This window comes from Dendrobates tinctorius, unplaced genomic scaffold (assembly GCF_039654945.1).
Source record: "Dendrobates tinctorius isolate UK_male_01 unplaced genomic scaffold, ASM3965494v1 ptg000143l, whole genome shotgun sequence".
Taxonomy (NCBI): Eukaryota; Metazoa; Chordata; class Amphibia; order Anura; family Dendrobatidae; genus Dendrobates; species Dendrobates tinctorius.
This window is the reverse complement of record NW_027361810.1, coordinates 17,824,508-17,846,121: the sequence shown is the minus strand read 5'-3', so window position 1 is coordinate 17,846,121 and position 21,614 is coordinate 17,824,508. Positions and strand designations below refer to the sequence as shown.

At 39.3% G+C, this 21,614-nt stretch overlaps 1 protein-coding gene across 1 annotated transcript in view; it reads left to right on the top strand.

Annotated features, from left to right (window-relative positions):
* LRP1B (LDL receptor related protein 1B) overlaps positions 1-21,614 on the top strand; it is a 1,871,059-nt gene that overhangs the window by 1,286,085 nt on the left and 563,360 nt on the right. Inside the window, exon 28 of the mRNA XM_073545568.1 lies at positions 16,058-16,189. Within this exon, the coding sequence (XP_073401669.1) occupies positions 16,058-16,189 (132 nt within the window). The remainder of the gene's footprint in view (positions 1-16,057; positions 16,190-21,614) is intronic.

Below are 21,614 nucleotides of genomic sequence, written 5' to 3'. Positions count from 1 at the left end.
AGTCGACCGAGCTGTGGTGTGCAGCTCCACAACTGAGCTGTTCTGGCCCCTAAAGACATTGGGAACAGTGATCAACGAATGTGTAGGATGTCACACACCCATCGATCAGACATTGATGACCTAGCCTTAGGATAGGTCATCATTGTTAAAGTCCAGAACAACCCCTTTAAGACTTTGGAATATGGAGTTACCAATATGGGACAGATTAGACTATTGGTCATTGTAAAAGAGACTTTCTTTCTGTAGAATGCCCATGCCATATCTGACCATGTTTAGCCCAGTCTTCAATTCATTGAATGACAGCCATTTAAGGGTAACTTTCCCTAGCATTGACCACTGCAGAGATATCATTCAGCTTATAATGGACAACTAGATTTTTTCCTGTGTGTTTTCATGTTGTTTTCATGCCAAAAACAACATTTTGCTACAGAAATGCTGTTTCTACCTTGCATTATTATAATTCATTTTTAGACCCATTGAACTTGTCATGTTTGTATTACGCATCAACTTAAATATGATTCATAATCAAAATCTTACTTTATAATACCAACTTCACCAAAGAAAAGATTATAAAAACTTTGATTGTGCAAGCAAAGATTTATTACATTTGGTGGCAGCACATTTTCTTTTTAATTTTTCCTCCTGCGTTCTGAAATAATCTTCTCGAGCCTAAGCTTGTGTATTTATATTCCCTATAATTATACGTTTTTAAGCTGACATTTTGTGAAGCTAAAGATTTTGGGTTATTAAAGCAGACAGTTTGGATTATACACTTATTTTGTCTACCTGCCATTAATTCACTTTATACTTCTATTTTAGTGTCAAATACACATGATTCAACATGGAGCAACACAAACTAATTTTTAGATGCATTAACCACTTTAGAGCTGGCTCGTTTTATACTGTTTGCCAGATAATCTGACGTCTCTGGGATACTTTATTCTTTCATTAATGACACCTGCAGAATTTAATAATTGCACTAAAAAATACATGAATCTGTGAATATTTCATCCTCAGAATGCCTTATAACTGAATGTATTACATGTTAGTGTGTGTGATTGTGAAAGTCAATGATGTATGTTGCCAGCAAATATTAGTCACCATTGTTTCCTCCTCTACTATCATAATGAAAAGAAAAAAAAAATGTGAAAAGAAAACTAAGCACTCATAGATCCAATGTTAATGCATGACATTTTTGTAGCAGTGCACAAATACTCACCATGATATTTTTGTCCAGATACAAGACATTCATCAAACAATCAGATTGCATAAAGAATATAATGAAGCATAAAATATATACATTGACAGCAAGTCCTGTTCTGCCATCAAATCTAGAATATTTTTCTTTTGCAATCTTATTGTCTGATGAAGGTCAGATATTTGGATAAAATATGGCAAACAATATATGTAGATTGCCTTATAATAAAATCAAAGTACCACTGAAAATGGAACCCATAAATACTAGCAAAGGAAGAAACAATGGTGAACATATATATTTGTGTGCAATTAAGGCATATGGTTTGACCCCATTGCAGTCCCCCTTTTTCTATATACCACTGACTTCCACAGTTACTAAAATTTTTATGACATTTTTCAGGTATGAGAAATTCTTTTATAAATATATACATTTAATTTAGATAGTCCATTAGTTTCCAAAACTTCCAGATAGCAAACACTCAAATCAGTTCCAAACTACACTAAGTGGTCCTAAACTAATATCTAAATGCATCTTCAGACTGCAGCTATCATGTAATCTAAAATGTCATCATGTCTCTGGAGACAGGATCCTCATGGTTATAAGCTTACTAGGACACCTGCAAAAGATGGACCTCAAAGCAAATAGATGCTACTTAAAGCAGTAATCTTATGAAGTTGTTTTTAATAAATCTATGTATATGTGCATGTGGTGTAGAGTGCCGTCTTTTCTGATATCCAGCACCGTTCTTCTCCTCTTCACAGTGTTGTCACTGCTTTTCAAACTATCAGGCTTACTCTAGGATCTAAGCGTTAGCTGCAAGTTATTCAATATTAACCTATGGACCCTATTTCTGATGTTCTATAGACTTGCACTGTAAAAACCACTTCTGTGTCACGCAGAGTGCAGTGTAACCCGGAGAGCCTGAAGAACGGCAATGTCACTGAGAAAAGGTGAAGAACAATGTTGGACACTGGAGAAAAATGCATCAGATGACTATACTTCCACACACAGTATGCTAGATGCAAATATATGTAAATTTAGTTTAAAAATTAATTATGGAAATCTGGCCATAAAACTTCTTGGTGTGTGGCAAACATCACTTTGGGAGCTGGTGATTTTTTAGTAGCTAATTGTTTTGTGTTCATTCTTTCAATTATATTGTAGCTTTATAATAATAAACTTGTATTTTAGATTTAGTAGCGCTTTACATTTCTGGTCTAGCTATCATAACGGAATTCAGATTTTTTCCTTCAGTGCATATTCTATTTTACATTTGCTGTATGCCCATAAACTGATTTCCAAATGGTAAAAAATAACTTTTGTGACTGAGAGTAATTTCACACTGTAGCTTAGGAAAATAGAGCAATTTAAAGCAATTGGACGTATGTGCAGAATATTGCAGTGTAGATTTGGAACTTTTGTTTGCACTGTGCTGTGTGAGATTCATATGTGACATTAGGAAATAGCAGGGCTGATATGCTGGAAACAATTCAAGTTATAAATTATATCGGTATGGTTTCATGGTTGATACATTTTTATGTATATTTTTCACATATTCTCCTTGAGGAAAATACTGTACTAAATGTATCAACTGAAAAAAAAAGATCTAAAATTGGTCAATATTTTCTTTGTGTTTTGCTGATTAAAAAGTCTAATGAAAACCCCTGTACTCAAATGTAAAATCAGTAAGAGTGTAAGATTACCCTCACGTTTAATGTGCCATTAAAGACAATGGTCTTGTTATGTATCAGAGGGTTCTTTGAAGAAACAGGTGGCGCTATAGAGTTCAAGTCCTCTTTCTCTCTGAAGAGGCAATTTGAATATTATATTTCCCAGAGGAGCATTGCACGGCGAATAAGCCTCCTTACCTTGACAAGCCAGAGCTGGTATGTCACTCTCCACAAGGAGAAACCTTACCCCTTAGACCTCAGTCCAGAGCCTCTCACCTAGCCAAATCAGTTCTCATACTTTTCACTGACGAGGGCCAATAGCCCGAAACACCGTGTCTGCAAATTGAGATTCTGATTTGGCTTTTATCCTAAGTCATAATACAAGACTCGTTAAAGGGTTGATTGTGACTTGTAGGATAGCTACTACCAACAGGTGGCGCTATAGAGTTCAAGTCCTCTTTTCTCTGAAGAGACAATTTGCATATTGGAGAAACTCAGGCACCAATAACCAGCAACTGATACCTGTGCACCAATGATGGTAATGGAAGGTCTTGCAAATGCTGATCCCTCCTTTTTTCCAGAACTTTAAGTCCTAGATTCATTAAGACTATCGTTGTTCATGGTGGTCTTAATGAGGGGCATGTTGGAGTGAGATGCTCCTTAATCATTAAGTGGAAAAGGGAACTTGTTAAATGATTCATGCTGCCAAAACCACAGGAAGCATGGATCAGAGTCTAACAGTAGGATTGCAGCCTGGTATACTTTTCCCCAAAATATTCCAATGTTTCAGAGAAATTATAGTTGGAAAATTCGTCTGGAGGTCAAACCCAGAGACAAGGCTTTTATAGCGCTGCCCCCCTGCTGTATCTTCCCATTGCCGCTCCAGGTGATTTATAGATTTCTCACTATGGGAGAGACCTGCTTATTAAACTCCATCAGCACTTGGAGAAGCCAGGCGGGGCTCGTGTCAGATCTTCCGGCTATACTTTTTCTGAAACATCGGAAGTTTTCAAAGAGAAATATTGTTGGCTTTAACTGTGGAGCCAAACTTTGATTCAGGCTGCCTGTGGTTTGGGCAGCATGGAGCAGCTGACAGGTTCCCTTTAAATAAATAATGTGGCTTCCTTCAGTTATATATTGACTTCTAAAACTAATCTGTATACAGTAATGTGCTAAAGCTTCCCCTACTGGTGGTCATTAGCAGTTAGAATTTTGTCAGATTAGTCTATAGCCAGAGCATACCACTAGAGGGAGTTCACTGACCTACTTCATAATGATCATCTATAGAACTCAATAAATAAATAATATGTATACAGTAAGATCCTATGCTCCCCCTAGTGGTGGTCATTGGCAGGTAGAATGTTGTCAAATTAGTTTATAGCCAGGGCACACCACTAGAAAGACTTCACTGCACTGCTGCATACTGATCATCTATAAAACTAAATAATCTGTATACAGTAAGATCCTAAGATCCCTCTAGTGGTGGCCTTGGGCAGTTGGACTTTTATCATACAAGTATATGGCGAGAGTACACAACTAGAGGGAGTTTATGGCCTTACTGCATAATGATCATCTATATAACTAAATAAATAATCTGTATACATGAATATCATAAGGTCCCCCTAGCGGTGGTCATTGGTAGTTAGAATGTTGTCATATTAGTCTATAACCCCGGGCACACCACTAGAAGAAGCTTACTGCATACTGATCATTTATAGAACTAAGTAAGTAACCTATGTACAGTAAGATTCTAAGCTCCCCCTAGTGGTGGTCATTGACATTTAGAAGGTTGTCATATTAGTCTATGGCCAGGGCAGACCACTAGAGGGAGTTTACTGCATACTGATCATACATAGAACTTAATAAGCAATCTATATACATTAAGATCTTAAGCTCTGCCTAGTTGTGGTCATTGGCAGTTAGAATGTTGCCATATACATTTATGGCCAGGAAAAGGAAGTGAGTATTTTAATTCAAAACTTGATATCACAAAAAAGAATTTTGGTTTCTAAATACCATATTTTTGGAACTATAAGGCGCACTTTTTCCCCAAAAAATTTGAGAGGAAAATGGGGAGTGCATCTTATAGTCAGAACGCAGGCTTACCGGGGGTTGCGGCAGTGGTGTAGCAGCATCCCTTTCTCAGGGAACCGGCATCAGCAGAAGTGTGGCAATGCTGAATCTCAGTGTCTGTGGTGAGCAGTGCGGAGTGCATCATTGGTTTCCCTGTGGCCATCTTACTGAAGCCGTGTACCACCGGAGGCGGCGCATGCGTGGATTGAGATCTTGGCTGGGCCTCTTGTGCTCCATTTTCCTTAGTTGTCGGCTTCAGAGAAATGGCTGCCAGAGCCCGCGCTTGCGCAGATGGAGATCTCGGCGGCCCTTAGCTTCAGGAAAATGGCTGCTGAGAAACCAATGATACACTCGGCTCTGCTCACAGTGGACACTGGGCCGCAGCATCACCACATTTCTGCCACCAGCATCCTGAAGAAGGGACCCTGCTCCATGCAACACACTCTACTCTGCCTCACAGCCAAAACCGGACCAGCAGCATAACACTGCTGGGATACCCCGGGACTGCAGCATTGCCCCACTTCTGCCACCGCTGACCTCCTGAGGAAGGGACCATGCCTCCTGACTTCCTGAGGAAGGGACCATGCCTCCTGTGACCCCGCTCTACCACCGCCGGCCCTCAGGTAAGATACCTTAAATTTGGACGATAAGACGGACCCCCATCTTCTAAAAATCTTCTTTTTTTTTTTTGCTATTTTACACCCCAAAATTTGGGATGCGTCTTACAGTCCGGTGCATCTTATAGTTAAAAAAATAAGGTAAATACCATGGGATAAGCCAAGAGAATTTGACTTCACATCACTTTTAGCATTATTGTGGCTGTTTGATTTGAGATAAACTTTGCACCTAAATTCTGGAATTCATATTATGTGTGTTATCATTCATGCTTTGTCATGCAGTAGTTATGAGAATTTTTTGTAGTAATTTGCATTATTAATATATTATGCACAGTCATTTCATGAGATATTATATGTCACATAAATAGAGTTAAAGCAATAAGGCCACTAGGTCTACTATTCTTCTAATCTATGACAATCAATGGTGAATCAAAAACCTTAGAAATGTCCAATGAATATCTCAATTTATTCTATTGGAGGGTTAATTTTGAAAATAATGTTGCCTTTTTCTATTCACGTTTTTAAGTCTATACTGAAAGACCTGTATTATGTATTATCTTATTATTATGCTTTGGTCTACTCTATGGCTTTTGTAATATTATCCCCAGTTGAGTCATTGTATCTTGTAATTACTCTTGGCTCTAATGTTCATTACATATACAAAAGGAAAATATATTGTGGCTTTGCCTTAGAAAATCCACAGTACTAAGCGATATTTAATAATTAAACTCCCATTTATTGACAATAAAATAACATTTATATCCTGCTAAAATACCATCCAGAATTCTGTCTGGAGAACACAACCCAACGGAAGATGAAATACAGAAATAAAACCACAGTATCCTCCGTCAGGGTGGAGTCAGAAGGTCCCCGTAGATCTATTTTTCTATGGCACATTCTGGAAATGAAACCTCTAGAATCTTTGACAGTGAGGTATATTGTCAGGGCAAAGAAGCAAATGCAATTGTTTTAACAAGACTTTTCTTAATCTTAATGGGCTTTTTCCTTTGCATTTCATTTCGAGAAGTTAGTGCTTGAAGTTTATGCATGGAGAACTTTGTAGCTCATGAATAGGCAGAAGTTAAAAAGGAGCATTTAGCTGTGCTGCCCTACACTGCATGGTTTATTGTTGCATTGCAAATAATGTTAAGTAAGGTCATGGTGGCACTGCAAACAGTAGAAGATTCTTCCAAGAGTAATCTTGCATATTTCTTCTTACTTCCATATTTTGGAAGAGTCTGCACATTTAGGGTCCTGTTTCACATAGCGACGCTCCAGCGATCCCGACAACGATACGACCTGGTAAGGATCGCTGGTACATCGCTACATGGTCGCTAGTAAGCTGTCAAACAGGCAGATCTATTAAATGACTCAGCAACGATACAGCGATCCATATAACGACCTCGGCGGTCATTGGGACCTTGTCACACAGCAGCTATTCTGACGACTCATTCCTGCGTCCCTGAGTTCTGCGTCGCCAATGAGATCGCTTGTCGGCATCAAGCACAGCGATGCATGTTGGCCAGTGGGACACCAGCGATCAAAAAATGGCCTAGGACATTTGAGCAAGATCAGCGATATCCAGCGGGGGGGCCGGTCGCTGCTATGTGTCACACTTAGCGAGATCACTGGCGAGGTCGCTGTTGTGTCACAAAACCTGTGAGGTTTCAGTGATCTTGCTAACGATCTCGCTATGTGTGACGAGGCCTTAACTTAGGAAAAACTTCTCAACAAAGGTTGTCTAGATAGATAAAGATAGATAACTACAGTAGATACTGTAGATCTTCAAGGCTTGCAGTAGGCTCACACACAAAACTGCCAAAACGTTGTACAAAGGGCCATTAAAAACAGCTTTTTTTGGCACTAAAGGAATGGTGTGCTGCTTCCTCAATTTCGATAGATAGATAGATAAATAGATAGATAGAATTTAGAGTTAAAGAGTATGTCCACTGCTAGGACAACCCCTTCTTAAATTAAATGTTTGGCCCCTATAAAATAAAAAAGCCTATACTCACCGGTGTCGGCACTTGTGGTCCCATGCTGTGATGCGGTGGAAAGACACATGATGCCCGGCGCCCAAGCAGTGTCACTGTCTCTGACATCAGACAAACTGCACACGAAGAGCAAGTCTGGCCTGCAGCTGATCCCGGACTTCCACTTCGTGTTCAGTTTGTCTGAAGGTGGAGACAGTGACGCAGTGCTGGTTGGGTACCGGCGTCATGTGTCACAGCACCGCATCACAGCCCCAGGGAGAGTGAGTGCCGACACCGCGTGAACAAAGCTGGCATGGGAGGTGCATATAGGCTTTATTATTTTATCGGGGCTAAACATTTAGTTTAAGAAGGGGTTGTCCTAGTAGTGGACAACTCCTTTAAGCAAAAAAAATTTCAAGGACTTTGGCCAATCACCTACATTAGAAGGCTGAGACCACTGGACCAGATCACTGAACACTTTCTCCCACCTGTGTCATCCCAAATGTCTATTCTGATCATTACATTGTGGTATGATTCATATATGAAATTATGGGGGTCTACTAATGTCGTAATGTCCTGGAGTCTACTAGTCAGAGTAGAATTGGGCATATTGCAAGCTGTCAGAGTGTTGTAGTTCATGGCCCTTGGAGTACTGGTGTGGTTGTTGGATCGGCGAGTATTTTTGTGCTATACATACTGTATCTATATATATATATATATATATATATATATATAGATAGATACATATAGATAGATATATATATAGAGATATATATATATATATATATATATATATATATATATATATTATTTTTTCAGGAATTTCAGGAAGAGTATGTACTTTTATTCTTTTTAATCAAGAACTGATCTTGAGTAAAGTATTGATTTTTTTCCCGGTTTTCTCTAGATATGATTTTATTTTTTTGGCAAATATATTGCTTTTTTAACTTGTTTTTTCCAATTCTGCCGGTCATGAGCTCAATTCTTCTAGCATGTCTTTCTCATTCAATGGCTGTGTAGACAAATTTTGGATGAGTATCCCTAAGCAACGCAACATAAAGTAATCTGATTAAGGAAAAGCTACGCTCTTCCAGGATATTTTGCATTGCTCGAATTTTAGGGCAAGTTCCAATGTAATCAAACTTCCCAAAGCTTGATCATTCAGATAGTGGGATGGGAAATTAGCATTTCATAAAATTTAGGCTGCTAAATGCTGCAGAATATTTGCACAAATATTTAACTTTTCATTTTTTATGTAGGATATAATTGTGAGTGAATAGGAAAATGTTGTAGAAAAGTTAAAGCTTCATTTTACATATATACAGTATATAGAAGTTTTCTGTAAATAATGGATTTAAGACCTTGTCAAACGAAAATGTTCTTATTAATTGTGCTGCAAATGCAGTTTTGTTGCCTCTAATTCCATGAAGCTTTCTATGTCAGGATTGTAAAGCGAAGTCTGGGATTGCTATAGGGCCTGAAAGTAATGGCAAGTAATCTCATTACTGGCTTCAATAGATACAGCCCCACAGAGAATCTGTAGACATTACAAATGTTTCTAAAAAAGAACATGGACCCAGCTAGGTATTCTCAGATTTATTAACTCGCATTAATTGAGAAAGATTTATTATGTTATAGTGGAAGTTTTACGATTACATAAAATCATTAAACATCTGCAAAAATTACTTATGCAACATCTTGGCTTTCTGCTATATTGCTTCAAATGAAGATGAATGTTCAGGAGTTTTCCAGAATTGCACCAGTAAGGTGAAACTTTTTTGAGATGACCACCTAAAATTTCACTGAAATGTGGTCTTCTGCTAAATTGGTCTTCTCAAAGGAGATTGAGATGTATTATATGTGAGAATAGGTCTTTTCTACAAGACTTGCTTATGTCAATGTCTCTGTTAGGCTCACCTGGTGAGGTGGATCCTTCAATCCCTAGGTCGGGTTGGGCAAATAGGCCAATGACTGTCTGTGCAGCAGGCAGGTGAGGCACACATGAGACAGGTAGCAGAAGAACTGAAGACTGCAGGTGGACAGGAGATTGGGAACAGATAGCTGAGGTACTGGGAGTCACAAGCAGATAGAAGACATCCTGCAGACCGCTGCCATGTAGCAGAGCTACTGCGGACAGGTAGTAGAGGTCCTGGAGACTGCAGACACGTAGTACTGGAAGCCAATGGCAGACAGGACTCAGGAATACTAATTTCTTAATACCACGACACAAGTTTGTGTCTTAGTGAGCCTTATATAGGCCCAGGTAGATGATCACATGTGATCAATCTAGACCATCTGTAAAGCTTGACTTGAAGAACAACAGAGTTTACCAGTCCAGGGTGGGGGGAGCAAGAGAGGCAAGGCCCAGTTCCAGGACTTATGCATAACATTCTCCGACAGAACAACATATGATAGATCATTTTAAACATCCTCTCCATGATATCCAGTTCCTGTGAAGTTACAACTTTCAGTACACTTTTACAACCTGTACCGCTCAGAGCATGCTTAGAGTTGCAAAACACTACTCCGTAAGAACTTATATGTTGACTTTCATGACTTTGTAATTTCCTCAAAACTTCAAGCCATAAATTAAAGAAAAGTATAAAGAGGACTTTTATCTCGTCTTTCAAGACATTGTGATTTCTGCAAAGCTGTACAACCATTGGTTAAACAAGACCTTAAGGAACTCATAAGGTTAACTCAAAAACACATAAGCATAGGCATCTATGGCCATTTTTTTTACATTATTCAGGTTCATATGGTCAATTTTTATTTGAGGTTTAATTCAATGACTTAACTTGTGCAGTTGGAAATAACATTTAATCATGTTTCCACAGAAGTGATACAGTAAGACTAGGCTCATAAAGTGGAAATTTGATTGGAGTTCTTTAAGACTTAAAGAGTTATTCCCACTGGGAAGCCAAAGGATAGGTGATTATTGTTGATCACTAGGAGTCCAACCTACTGGGATCCCTACAGATCCCAAGAATTAGGTTCTCAAATGCTCAGATGGAATGGAGCAGTGATCACACGCCTCTCATTGTCTATCTCTGGCAGTCTCATAGATAATAAATGGTGGCATACATTTGAAGCCATAACTTCATTTTAACAAGACATTTCAGAGCCCTGTTCTCAGGATCGGTGAGGGTCCCATAGGATGAATCTCCAGTGATCTGCAACTCCCTTGGCCCTATTTACACATTTCTATACCCTAAGCCAAAGTACATAATTCTGCACCCTCTTCTCCCTCCTTTAAAAAGTTGATTAGAAATATATTTATTTGGAAGTTGTCATGCCTACTTAAAGGACCTTTACCACCATGTGTCTCAGAGTGACGTTTCATGAGAATCTTAACTCTTTTGATTGCGCTAATGAACTTTTTAGAAATGTTAAGAAGTTTTTCCTCATACAAATCAAACTGTCCTCACAGTTCTATCAAGAACTTTACTAATGATTGGAGAACATTGGCAACTTCCAAAGCATCAGTTTCCACATTTTGCACATACTTGCTCACTAGGTATAATCTGAGCAACACCATTCCCCAAAACCGTGCTATCAACACTGTTCCTAGTATTTGCAGCTTGATGAGTATACCTCCAACTTCTGCTCGAGTTCCTGATTTTTGGGTTTCATAATTTTCAAGGTGTTTTCCAGCATCTATGATGGTACTGAAACAGAAATCAGAAAAGCACAATATGTATTAAGGTTGAGAGCTTATAACGTACTGCTCTCCCCGAATAAGATCAAGGTGAAATAATTATATGGAATACTCCCAGAAATGTTACAGATTAAGAATAAAATGGAATAGAGAAAAATACAACAAAAAATAATACAACATGAATTTTATTAAAGTACCACATACAGATTGTAACAATACACAATAAACAACAAACATTGAGGAAAATGTGAAGGAGACATGAAGGGAGGCAAAGAGGGAAGAGGGAAAATCAGAGTCTTACAAGGGGATGCAGGAAAAAGAGTAAATACTCAATATGTGATTAAAGGCAGCAAGAGATTGGTAAGAAGTGTTAAACAGCGTATATGTCCTAAATACGAAAACCATTTGCTGCAATGGATAGTAAAGCCTGCTTACCCATAGGTAGTCACGTCTCTCTCAGCCCTCTCAGAGGCACTTGACGCGCGTTTCGTGTTACTGCTTTTTCAAACGGTGGTGTGAATCTATGATGGTAGTATAAAGGTAGATCTCAAGCAATATGAGTGTAATGATTCACTTGGATTCACTAATGTAACACTAATTTGAGATTTTCCTTTAACACATGGTTTAAGCTCAGATTGCGAGAGAGAAATAGGAAATGCTTTCTGCCTGTGACTGAGCAAGACAGCGCAAGCTGTAAAGACAGGCAACGTAAATGTACCACTCAATTTATTTAATGTATATGGATGCAAATGAAAAAAACTGAATTTTATATGGCCTTTTTAATATAACACTGAAAAATTTGTAAATATCAGGCTATTTCCACTGGATATACACCTCTGACCTCAGCGCCCAAGGCCGTGGCCTAGGTTGGCCTTATGGGAAATCCATGTTAGAATCTGTTTCGTTTTGATCATCCGTCATCTTGTTGTGGTTTTCAGGCTGCTGGTCTTTTTCCTCTGGTGCTGGGTTTGTCTTAGGTCAGGTGATTGTATCATCCTTTATTACCCAGCACCTGCCTCCCAGTCCTTGCTGGACAAAAGTATTAATCCGCTAGTGTTCTGGCTAGGTGCCTTGTTTGCTTTTTGTGTGTGATTTTGTGCAGTTCTGGGATCTCTAGTTCTGCAAGTTTTGTTTTTGTTTTTCCATTTTTTTCTGCAGCTTCCTCTATTTTCCTACTGGGAGGTTGCCTGTTTTTTTCCCAGTCCCTAGACTCTTCAGGGATTCCCTTCTCCCTACCTATAGGTCTTCATTTGAGTTTAGTCTAGGAAACGTCGGTGATCTATTCACAAGGAATAGGTCACCCTCTCCATCGTAGGGTTTCAGCCTAGTCCTAGTGCAGGGTCAGTTTCTCCCTCATCTATCCTAGTTCTGAGTTGCAGATTCGTAACAATCCATCCCCGACAACTCCTTTATCAAATATCTAGATAACAATTTTCCCAATGGAGAATAACCCTTAACCTCCATGAAAATAATTATAGGTTTAGGATAGAAAAAAATGGTTGACTATTCAGTGTACGTAAACATTGCACATCACTAATGATATAGCTTAAAGTAACGTTATAGGAGAAGCTACCTACCATGGTACGGATCTGGTAAATGTGATCTCTTAATGATGCTCGCTGATTAAGCTCCAGTTCCTATTACATTGACAGCTCACGTTTTTGTGTATTTAATGCAGTAATTTGCAAGTTCCCTAAGAATTCCTCCTCGGAAGCCGTCATTCTTTAGAATGGGATAATGTGATGTTTTGAAAACAAATATAAACACATAGAGACAGGAATAGCAAAAATTACCATCATTCCGAGATTAGAATTTAAAGGAAATTGCCGTAACCGCAATAAAGTAAACTGTAAGTTGCAAAAGGCTCAACGGTCCCAACGCATCGAAGTAATAGTGAATCTAAATTGACAAGCGTTCAACAACAGCATGGCCACCCAGCGTCCAATATCATTACACCTGCTGGTCCAATAAATTATAAAGAGGCTTCACATGGACAGATAGTAATTATATTTTCCACCTATGGTTCTGAATCTGAAGAACATATTGATCTGTTATAATAGTAGACAATGTAGAAAAACGTTTAATGTGTCTGTACCGTCCAATACAATAAATAATTTTTCAACCCAATGTGTATATATAAAAATAAAATTTTATCACGTGAATAATAAGCATGCAAAATGAAAATATTGAGATTAAATGAAGTCCAATTTGACCCTGTTCAGATCCATGATGTTTTCCATGTTGGAAAGGATCATTTAAGTTGGCATTAGTAATAACGATCACTTTCTGTTCTTATTACTCTTAGCAATGTGCAACAAATGAATTAGCAATCTGGGAGTAACGAAGTGCTCAAGAGAAAACTCCCGTCATGCTAATAGGGAACCTGTCACCAGGTTTTGCCCATATAAAATATAACCACCGCCATTAAGGCCTCTTTTACGACACGCTGATGAAAATTCCCAATTCAGTCTACAGAACCCAAAAAAAGACCTTTTATTATACCCACGCACAGCGCAGGCCAGTCCGATGGGCATCTCTGGTCTTGATCCGATGCCTCCTCATCTTCCAATAGCCGTCCTCCTTCTCCACTTCATGTGGATGATACATCCTACATCATCCACACACTGCCCTCAATTGTGCTCGTGCACAAGCGAACTTCTCTCTGCCCTGCCGAGGCCAGAGCAAAGCACTGTAGTGCGCATGCGCTGGCTTTACTCACTGGTCATCGGTGCTCTTTGGCCTTAACTGGTGCATGCGCATTACAGTACTCAGCAGGGCATACAGGAGTGTATTTGCACAGGAGTGTGATTGTGGAACACTGTGTGGATGACGTAGGACGTGTCATCTACACGAAGCAGAAAAAGAGGACAGAAATCAAAGGAAGAGATGATGTGACGGATCAAGACCAGAGACGCCCAACTGACCGACTGCACCATTTGTCAATATAATAAGTCTTTTAGGGATATGCAGAATAGATTGGGGACTTATTTACAGCATTCTAATATGCTGTAAAAGAGGCCTTAATGGTGGTAGCCGTACTTAATATGGGGAAAACCTGATGACAGGCTCCCTTTAAAGGTGCTGTCTTTTTTCCATGTCATGCATTTGAAGGCTACCATATAACGATACGATAGTGATCACTTGAATTGCACCACCTGATTTTCAATTACACTGGATGTTACGGGACGGCCCATTTAAGAGAATGCAAATTCTATGTCATCTCTTAAAGGGGTTATCCAGCTTTTCTTAAATTGATAGCTTATCTATAGAGTCAGCTATCAATAATAGATGGGTGGAGATCCATACTTCGGCACCCTTCCTGTCATTTCCTTGAAGAGGCTTCAGTGTATTGAAGACAGTAGGACAATGCTGCAATGCTTTGTTTCTCCGATATGAAAAGTGGAAAGCAAGCAAGTACGAACCGTCCCACACGCTGCTGTAAACACGTAGGAGGCTGTATCACTCATGTGAGCCCCGCAGCCTTTTCAAATAGTTAACAAAAAGGGGGTGTCAATAGTCAGACCCCATTAGTCTAATATTGGTTGTCTACTAGAGACGAGCAAATAAATTTGAGTGGAATTGATTTCTACTTGAACATTACAAAAATACGCTTTACCCAAAAGGGAAGTCCCAACCTTGAGTTGCCAAGGAGGGTTCTGCACATGCTCCAGCGCCCCATGAAAGCCAGAAGTCCTGACTCAGCGTGAAAGGCCAGGGGATTCCAGTGTGATCAACAGGAGAACAGTGGATGCAGCAATGACTGGACAGCTGGAGAAAAGTGGAGGGAATGGAGAGATGTAATTCTAAAGATTTTTTTTATCTTTAATAAATTACGTTTATTTTGCTCTGTCGAGACCACCGGGCATAATAAGGAACATTAAATTTGTGAAGAATAATTTCTCTGTGAATCAGATTTTCTGGAAAAAAAATGTGCAAACAGGCGAAATGGTATTTTGCCTGCTGATCAGCCCATCTCTATTGCCTGCCCTAGGGATAAGACATCGATTTTAAAAGGTTGTACAACCCCATTAAAATATACCACGAGAAAAAAAGACATTTAGTAAGGTCTGTTTAAAAAAAATATCATTTAAAAGGAATGTTTAATCAGAAACTGTTTATTTTGTTCTTATGTTAATATCGTTTAATTCTGGTGCTTTTGTTTGTCATTGCAACTGTCAATATTAAAGCGGAAACCTGAAATACTGCAGTTTTCACTTTCTCTGCTAAGACAGGCTGACATTTGTTGTTTTGGAGACATTACTTTTTTAGCTTGTGCTGTAATCTTAACATCAGAAAGCAGAATTACAATGTAAGATAACCCCACTATCATAAATATAAAATAAAAGAGGTTCACACCACTGGCAGTAAATGAGGGGAGTAAGTCAGACGCTTCTCCCTCTCTCTGCGCAGGGCTCTCTGCACATTACACAGAGCAGGTCCACAACATTCTCCAAAATATATTTCATTTTCTTCCATTTTTTTCTGTCATTCATTTAATAATATCAAGAAATAGCAAATTTGGTCTATTAAAAAAATAAAACTGAAACCGGAAAGTGTCTTTAACAAAACATAGTGACTGATGTTTCAGAAGGAATAATTTTGTCAAAATTTCCTGGGTGGATGCCGCGAACATTATCAATGCAGCTAGAATCTGTAAAATTATATTTTCTCATAACTCAAACGCAAAATAACATACATTGTTGCATCCATTTATAGAAACGAGGATAAAGAATATTTTATGAATTTCTACGATGCAAAAAAACTTAAATATTACTTGCTCGGCCTTGTGTTTGCAATATTATTGAATAAAGGAGAATAAAAAAGTGAGATGAATGATATAAACTGGATTTTTTTATTTGTCTTTTCAGCTCCTAATCCCTGCGCAGTTGCTACCGGAAAGGGTCCATGTTCTCATTTGTGCTTGATAAATTTTAACAGAACAGCCGCTTGTGCCTGTCCTCATCTGATGAAGTTATCTCCTGATAAAAGGACCTGTCGGGGTAAGAAATTTTTATTTATTACCCAAATAAATTTTACATTTTGATCAAACATTCCTAAACTCCAACATAGTTACATTTTATGATTAGAAAAAAAAGCTCTTTACACTATAAACTGCCATGATGCAGGAATTAATTTTTCTAAGCAAAAAATAAGACAAAAATTGAAGGATGCCAATATTTAAACATGGAGGCACACACGATGTCACAAGTTGACGCTCGCGCACCTCAATGCAAAATCTCCAACAGGGTCCCTAACTATTATGGATCTTTAATAGTATTGGCCATTTTGCAAGGGTTAAAGGGACTTTGGACTCCAGGGCCCGGATGCAACTGTAGTTCTTCCATTCACTATGTTGGAGTATGAGCAATATATTAGGCATTTAAGGCAACAAACATTTAAGATATGGGGTCCTGGGAGTGCACCTTTCATGGTGCCCATCAGTCCCCAAGAGTACTGATCTGTTGCTAAGGCAGATGAAGACCCTCATGAGTGCCTCATTGGTACTCCTCTGATACCCAGCCACAGAAATAGCCACACTGGAGACCGGTATTTTATCTATAAATTGCAATAAAGTTGTATTGCAATATACAGGAAAAATGATTGGATGATCCTAAGTTCAAGCTCCTAAGTTGACTAAAAAATTTGCAAAAAATAAAAAAAGTGAAGAAAGTTTTTAAAGTGTAAGACGTGCAAGAAATTCAACCACTATCCTTTCCCCCCTATTAGAGAATTAAAAAAAGTAAACATATTTGAAATTGCCACATTTGTAAAAATTCCGATTTACCAACTGACATGGTAAACAACGTAAAGTGAAAACAAAAAATCAAAATTGTGGTCAAAAGTGCAGTAAAAAAAACAATCAAATCATCAGTATTATTACAAGTAACATATTGCCACTTAAAAAGCAAGTCTTCACATAGGTCTATCACTAGAAAAATGAAAAAAATATTTTTAAAAATTTAATTAATTTTCACCACTAAAATAAATAAAACTGCAGGCAAGTTTGTAATTCATACTGACCTGCAGAGCCATGCTAAAGTCATTTTTACCACACAATAGATGCCAAGAAAAAAAAATCCAAATAACAAAAGCAAATTTGCAATTTTGTTTTCTCCATTTCATCACACTTGTAAGTTATTTTCGTGCTTTCCAGTCCCTTACATGGCAAAATTAATGGTGTAATTCAAATCTACAACTGATCTCACAAAATTCTAACCCTCATATGACTAATTTGTTGGAAAAATAAAAAGCTATGATTCTGAAAAAGGGAGAAAAATCGGAGATGCAAAAAATGAAAAATTGGCTGTATTGGGAGGATGTTAAAAAATCTAGCTAATAATCAATTTCACCATTCCCCCTATGGCTCCTGTTTCATTACTTACCCAGTCCCTACTGGCCTCTATGAGTGAGCTAATCTGCTCAGGTGTCCGGTACTTAAATTGAGCACGTCACAGTGCTCGGGTGCTCAACTCAAATACTGAGCATAATGTAAGTCAATGAAGTAGTCAAGCATTTTTCTGGGAGACCCGTACTCGAGGAGATAGAGAGAGAAAAAGGAGAGAGGGAAGCAGAGAGAGAGTGACAGAGAGAGACCAGCAGATGGAAGAGTCCCTGCACTCCCAGCAGGGGAATTCCTGTCTTCAGTACTGCGTGATTATAGGAATCCGAGCACTCGAGCACCATGCGGTACTTGACGCTGTTTGGTAATCGATCAGCACCTGAATGCTTGATGAAGTATCGAGCAGTGGCGAGCATGCTTGCACATTACTAGTCTCTACTTCTTGGTCCCTTCTTGATTGATCACAATTGGCAAGAAATGCTCATTCAGCCAATCATCAGCTAAGGCAGGTCACCATGGAGGTGGGAGGAGTAGGGATTGTTTAGTGTATTGTGTCTTTTTTCTTTTACCACAACTAGTTTTTATTGTTAAAGTAAATTCATCTAAAATAGAGACAAATACATTCATCAATTCTCTGGCACTTTTGTCAGCAGAGAGTCAGTGGAATGGGAAAACCTAACATCATTAGTTTGTGTGTCAATTGGGTTGCAAAGAGTATGTCCCAAGGTTGCATCCTCTTGCAAATGTCGCTGACCTTATCTCGGCTATGCTAATAATGCTTTATAATGCCCGGCGTACTGGCTTTACAATGACAGTGATAAAACTATGGCTGCTGCGTCAATTCACCTCACTATTCCTGAAAAGTTGCATATTTATTGACTGTCATTGTAAAACATTGGATGGAATTTGTAGCCATTTGTACAGAGTAAGGTCAAACAGCAAAAGTTTCATTTATTAACCCCTTCCTTACCGATGAAGTAATAGTACATCATCGGTAAGGTCCCCCGCTTTGAGGTGGGCTCCGGCGGTAAGCCCACCTCAAAGCCGCAACATGTCAGCTGTTGTGAACAGCTGACATGTGCCCACAATAGGCGCGAGCAGAATCGCCATCCGCCCGCGCCTATTATCTAGTTAAATCCCGCTGTCAAAGCTGACAGCGGGCATTTAAATAGCATTTCCAGCTGCTGGGCCGGAAATGACCTCATCGCCGACCCTCGTATCTGCACAAAAGTGGTATCATTAAAAACGTCAGCCCGGCATGGAAAAAATAAGCTGTCATCCGACCGCAGATCACGAAAAATGGAGACGCTACGAGTCTCGGAAAATTGCGCACATTTTTTTTTTTTTTTTAAGCAAACTTTTTTTTCACCACTTAGATAAAAGAGGACATAGACATGTTTGGTGTCTATGAAATCGAAATGACCTGGAGAATCATAATGGCAGGTAAGATTTAGCATCTAGTGAACCTAGCAAAAAAAAAAGCCAAGAAAAAAACAAGTGTGGGATTGCACTTTTTTTTCAATTTCACCGCACTTGGAATTTTTTTCCCATTTTCGAGTACACGACATAGTAAAACAAATGGTGTCATTTAAAAGTAAAACTCGTCCCGCAAAAAATAAACCCTCATATGGCCATATAGACAGAAAAATAAAAAAGTTATGGCTCTGGAAAGAAGAGGAGCGGAAAACGAAAAATGCTCCGGTAGTGAAGGGGTTAAAATATATTTGATAAAAAAAATAAAGAATTAGAAAACTAAGACTCACATTATATTTACTAAGGTATTGTGCTATATATTTTTTTGCAGAAAATGTTTAAAAATAGTGTTAAAATAAGTACATGCATTAAGCTTCAAAGGGGTATTCTAACAATGATGTAATATCGTGATACGCTGTATCACCAAAAAATGCAAGGATGGTTTTAGACTATGTTGGTTTTAGGTTTTGGTAAAACGACATTTTTTGGGTGGTCAAAACACATCTTACAGGTGGACAACGCTGAAAGGATCACTCCTGTTTCCGGTATTTTCTGGCAGTTTGTAAGCTCCATCATTTTTTATACTGTAGCATTTTCTGGTCGTTTCCTGAAGTTGACTTTTTTTACACCACCGTATTTGCTCACAAACGTGAATCTACACAGTGAGAATAAAAAAACCTGTTTATTGTTCCCACGTGTTTCGGAGTAGAATTTGCTCTTTCTTCAGGCAGAATACTTTTCTGTGAAATGCATTGAGAGTATAAACAGCTTTTTATCCTCACCGCCTACAACCACTTTCGGCATTGGCAGCACGTTTGATCCACCACCCCTCTCTTTCCCTTCATTTAGTATGTCCTCCACCCATTGGGTGTGAGTTCAACGGCTGGATCAGCAGCCATATACTTGAATCAAGTTCACTTTTCCACTGAGTTGTGCCACTCACTACCCGCCCAGGTGAGTGTCCAGCCCTCCAGTTTATCCTCACCTACAGGTAGCGGTATCACACAAAGATCAGATTTTTTTCTCTCCTCCGCTGATGAATTGTCATGTCAATTCTTTTAAATGCTTAGCGTTTTAGAGAGGCTAAAACATTAAAAAAAAAAGCTCGAAAGTCTAAATATATGAAAAGCCACTCATTTTTTCAATCAAAACAGATAGGGCAATTCTTTAAAGCAGTTTTTAGTTTTTCCATTATTTTTCAAAGTGGAGCCACTTAAAAAAATATGCCCAAAAATATGCTGTGTAGAGTTGAGCGAAACGGGTCGAAAAATTTCAAAAGTCGCCGACTTTTGGCAAAGTCGGGTTTCATGAAACGAAACCCGACCCTAGGATGAGGTCGGCCACGAGGTCGGCGACTTACGCACCAAAGTCGCGTTTCAAAAGTTTGTTTTGCGCTCTTTTTCAGCCAATCAGGATCCACGGACACTGTGGGCAACGTGATGACATAGGCAGGGGTCACCACCATCTTTCAGAAGGGCATGCAAGTGATTGGCTTGCTTTGGTGGGCGTCACAGGGGGTATAAAAGGGCGTGCACGCCGACCGCCATCTTACTTCTGCCGATCTCAGTATAGGGAAAGGTTGCTGCTGATTCTGTAGGGAGAGCGTTAGGCAGGGAAGAAGACAAAAAAACTGCTTCTGCTGCTAGCGATTTGGCCTGCACAACACACCAGTCACTGTGTGTGCAGTGCAACGGGAGGTTATATAGTGGTGTATCAGTGGTGTTGGTTGTTGGGCTGCCTTCTAAGGCTTCCTGACATTCCTGCATTGCTGTTTACCCACTGCTCCGCAAACTGCTTTTTTAAAAGCAATCCCAATTTTTTTTTTATGTCCTGCTGAGAAGAAAAAAAAACTGCTTCTGCTGCTAGCAATTTGGCCTGCACAACACACCAGTCACTGTGTGTGCAGTGCAAGGGGAGGCTATATTGTGGTGTATCAGTGGTGTTGGTTGTTGGGCTGCCTTTTAAGGCTTCCTGACAGGCTGGCATTGCTGTTTACCCACTGCTCTGCAAACTGCTTTTTTAAAAGCAATCCAATCTCCCTTATCCTCTAGTCACTTTTGTCACAGCTGTGCCATCGAGCCTGAGACATAGCGCTCAGATATCAGTGGGCCTCACACAATCCAAAAGTGTCCAGTGTCCAAAAGTGTGTGCAGAGATTCAAAATCTCCCTTATCCTCTAGTCACTTTGGTCACAGCTGTGCAATCGAGCCTGTCACATAGTGCTCAGATATTCATTGGGCCTCACACAATCCAAAAGTGTCCAGTGTCCAAAAGTGTGTGCAGAGATTCAAAATCTCCCTTATCCTCTAGTCACTTTGGTCACAGCTGTGCCATTGAGCCTGTCACATAGCGCTCAGATATTCATTGGGCCTCACACAATCCAAAAGTGTCCAGTGTCCAAAAGTGTGTGCAGAGATTCAAAATCTCCCTTATCCTCTAGTCACTTTGGTCACAGCTGTGCCATCGAGCCTGTCACATAGCGCTCAGATATTTATTGGGCCTCACACAATCCAAAAGTGTCCAGTTTCCAAAAGTGTGTGCAGAGATTCAAAATCTCCCTTATCCTCTAGTCACTTTGGTCACAGCTGTGCCATCAAGCCTGTCACATAGCG